The following is a 2,041-nucleotide window of genomic DNA, read 5'->3' as shown; positions in this document are numbered from 1 at the left end:
ATAATTATACAATGCATGACAGACAAACATTTTTATTAAGATTCTGTAGCTTTGAACTTACTAGAGTTTCAACATATCGTAACATATCAAAGGAGTTCAGATCGGAGCGCAGCTGCTTTGCTTTCTCTTTGCCCAAATCTGAAGCCAAAACGAGAAAGTGGGCGTCTAGGACTGCTTCTCTTGCTCGGGACACTATTCAAAAAAGAAGGAAAACATACACATTGCAAAATACACATTATCCACTGATATTTCCCCTAAATTTCCACCTCCTTACTAGGATTTCTCATTTGGCTAAAAAAATCTCAATAGGCTGAAAAACCGATCCGTCTCCTCCCAAAACTGGGTCCCCTGCCCAACTCGCCAAAATCTCTACTCAAAGCCAACCAGTCTTCCTAAAAGCTAGTTTTCTCTCTGGTTCCCTACTCCTGTTACCTGATTACTCCTGAACCACAATCTCTTTAATAACCCAGTTTAACAAACTCTATCATGTCTAATACTTGCTTTTCCCTCTGACGCAAATTGCTAAGTCAAAATCACATGCCCACTACGTGGAAGGCCCTGGGCTCAGCCTCGTGGTTTGGGAACAGCAATAGGTAAGTCACCAAGGAGGCTCAGCTGAAATAATGTTTCTGTGCTGGGCAGCCACCAGAAAACTCACGCCTCTGCCCGGCTGCACAGCCAGTGGGTGGCAGGGTACTGACCCCTGAGGATGGATGCTCAAAAAAGGTTGGACAGAGGACACAGGAATTAGGTAAGCTACGGAAGAGAAGAAGATTTAAATAAAAGGAGAAGGGAAGTGGCAGGCAAAGCAGGATGCTCCTGGGAGAGACAGAAGTCTGAGGGATGAAGAAGGGGTAGACTGGAAGAAACAGCAGTGCTGTGGGGGTTGGCTTAATCAGACCCTGAAGGTGACAGAAAGGGTGAAAAAATGGTTTGGGAACATCTGCAAAGGAGAACTCTATAGGAAGCCAAGAAGAGGCAAACACAGCAAAGTTCAAACACAGACACGCCTGTGCCCAGCTTGCTCCTCACAGCCATTTCATTTGAATCACCAATTTCCTAAATAATCCTCACAAAAACAGCAAAGGCTCGGCCAGAGAACTGTTGACTCCAGTTTTTGCCTTAGCCGTCAGTTTTGTTCTCGAAGGAAGTTTTTAATCATTTCAAAGAATCACTGTGGAGGTGACAGTGAGTAAGAGAGCAAAGCAGATGCAGATGCTGGTCACCAGGTGGACTCATCACTGGGCTCTATTGTAGAACTCCCTGGGCCATCAGCCTGCGGCACTTACCACATGAAAAGTGCAAATACCATGTCATGGTGGCTTTAAGGTCTCTGAAGAGTTAAAACTGAGACCATCAAATCCACAAATGACAAGCATCTAGAATTCTGTTTGCTGAGCAACTCCTAGGGCCCCACTGAGTGAATAATTTTGCTTTAAACACTGAAAGCGGCTGAAAAATGATGCGTGGAGAAAGAGCGAATTACAGTGACTGAGTCGAGAGTGACAGTGAGGAGACTGGCTGGGGACTGAGGTTGGGGAGGGAAGAAGGAGCTTAAGAGGACAGGAGAGGGATTTAACCAGGTGAAAGAGGAAGGCCTGGTTCCTGAAGGTTTTGGTGCGATTTAGCAAATGCGGCACACCAAGACAGAGCACGGTGAGGCAGCCGAGGTCAGGGGTGTGAAAGACACAGATCAGAGTGCACATATAAAGTGGTAAAAGGAGACAAGATTTAAACCACTAGCCAGACCAGGAAATGACTAGAAATAAATGTTCTGGTCCTCAAACCATATGAGGAATCGTGGTGATTCTGTTGACTCTTTTTTACCACAGTCTGGATTCCCGCTTTCTAGTCCCACAGACCTGTTAGGGACCTGGAGGGGACAGTGGTCTGGGTAGTTGTCCCAGGGCTCTGTGACCCAGCACCCACTTCAGGGAATACCCCCACGTCACTGGACAGACCACTGCTACCACTACCACTGGCTTTAATTCAAACTAAGGTTATTGCTTAAAGCCTGCATGGTCTGGAGTTCAGTGCTCTG

General features: G+C 46.3%; 1 protein-coding gene across 1 annotated transcript in view; it reads right to left on the bottom strand.

The window, feature by feature from the left end:
- NSMCE4A (non-SMC element 4 homolog A (S. cerevisiae)) overlaps nucleotides 1–2,041 on the bottom strand; it is a 13,854-nt gene that overhangs the window by 9,728 nt on the left and 2,085 nt on the right. Inside the window, exon 3 of the mRNA XM_012642380.1 lies at nucleotides 62–192. Within this exon, the coding sequence (XP_012497834.1) occupies nucleotides 62–192 (131 nt within the window). The remainder of the gene's footprint in view (nucleotides 1–61; nucleotides 193–2,041) is intronic.

The sequence above is a fragment of the Propithecus coquereli genome, unplaced genomic scaffold (assembly GCF_000956105.1).
Source record: "Propithecus coquereli isolate 6110/MARCELLA unplaced genomic scaffold, Pcoq_1.0 Scaffold179, whole genome shotgun sequence".
Classification (NCBI taxonomy): domain Eukaryota; kingdom Metazoa; phylum Chordata; class Mammalia; order Primates; family Indriidae; genus Propithecus; species Propithecus coquereli.
Note: the sequence above shows the minus strand (reverse complement) of the source record. Positions and strands in the feature narration are given on the sequence as shown.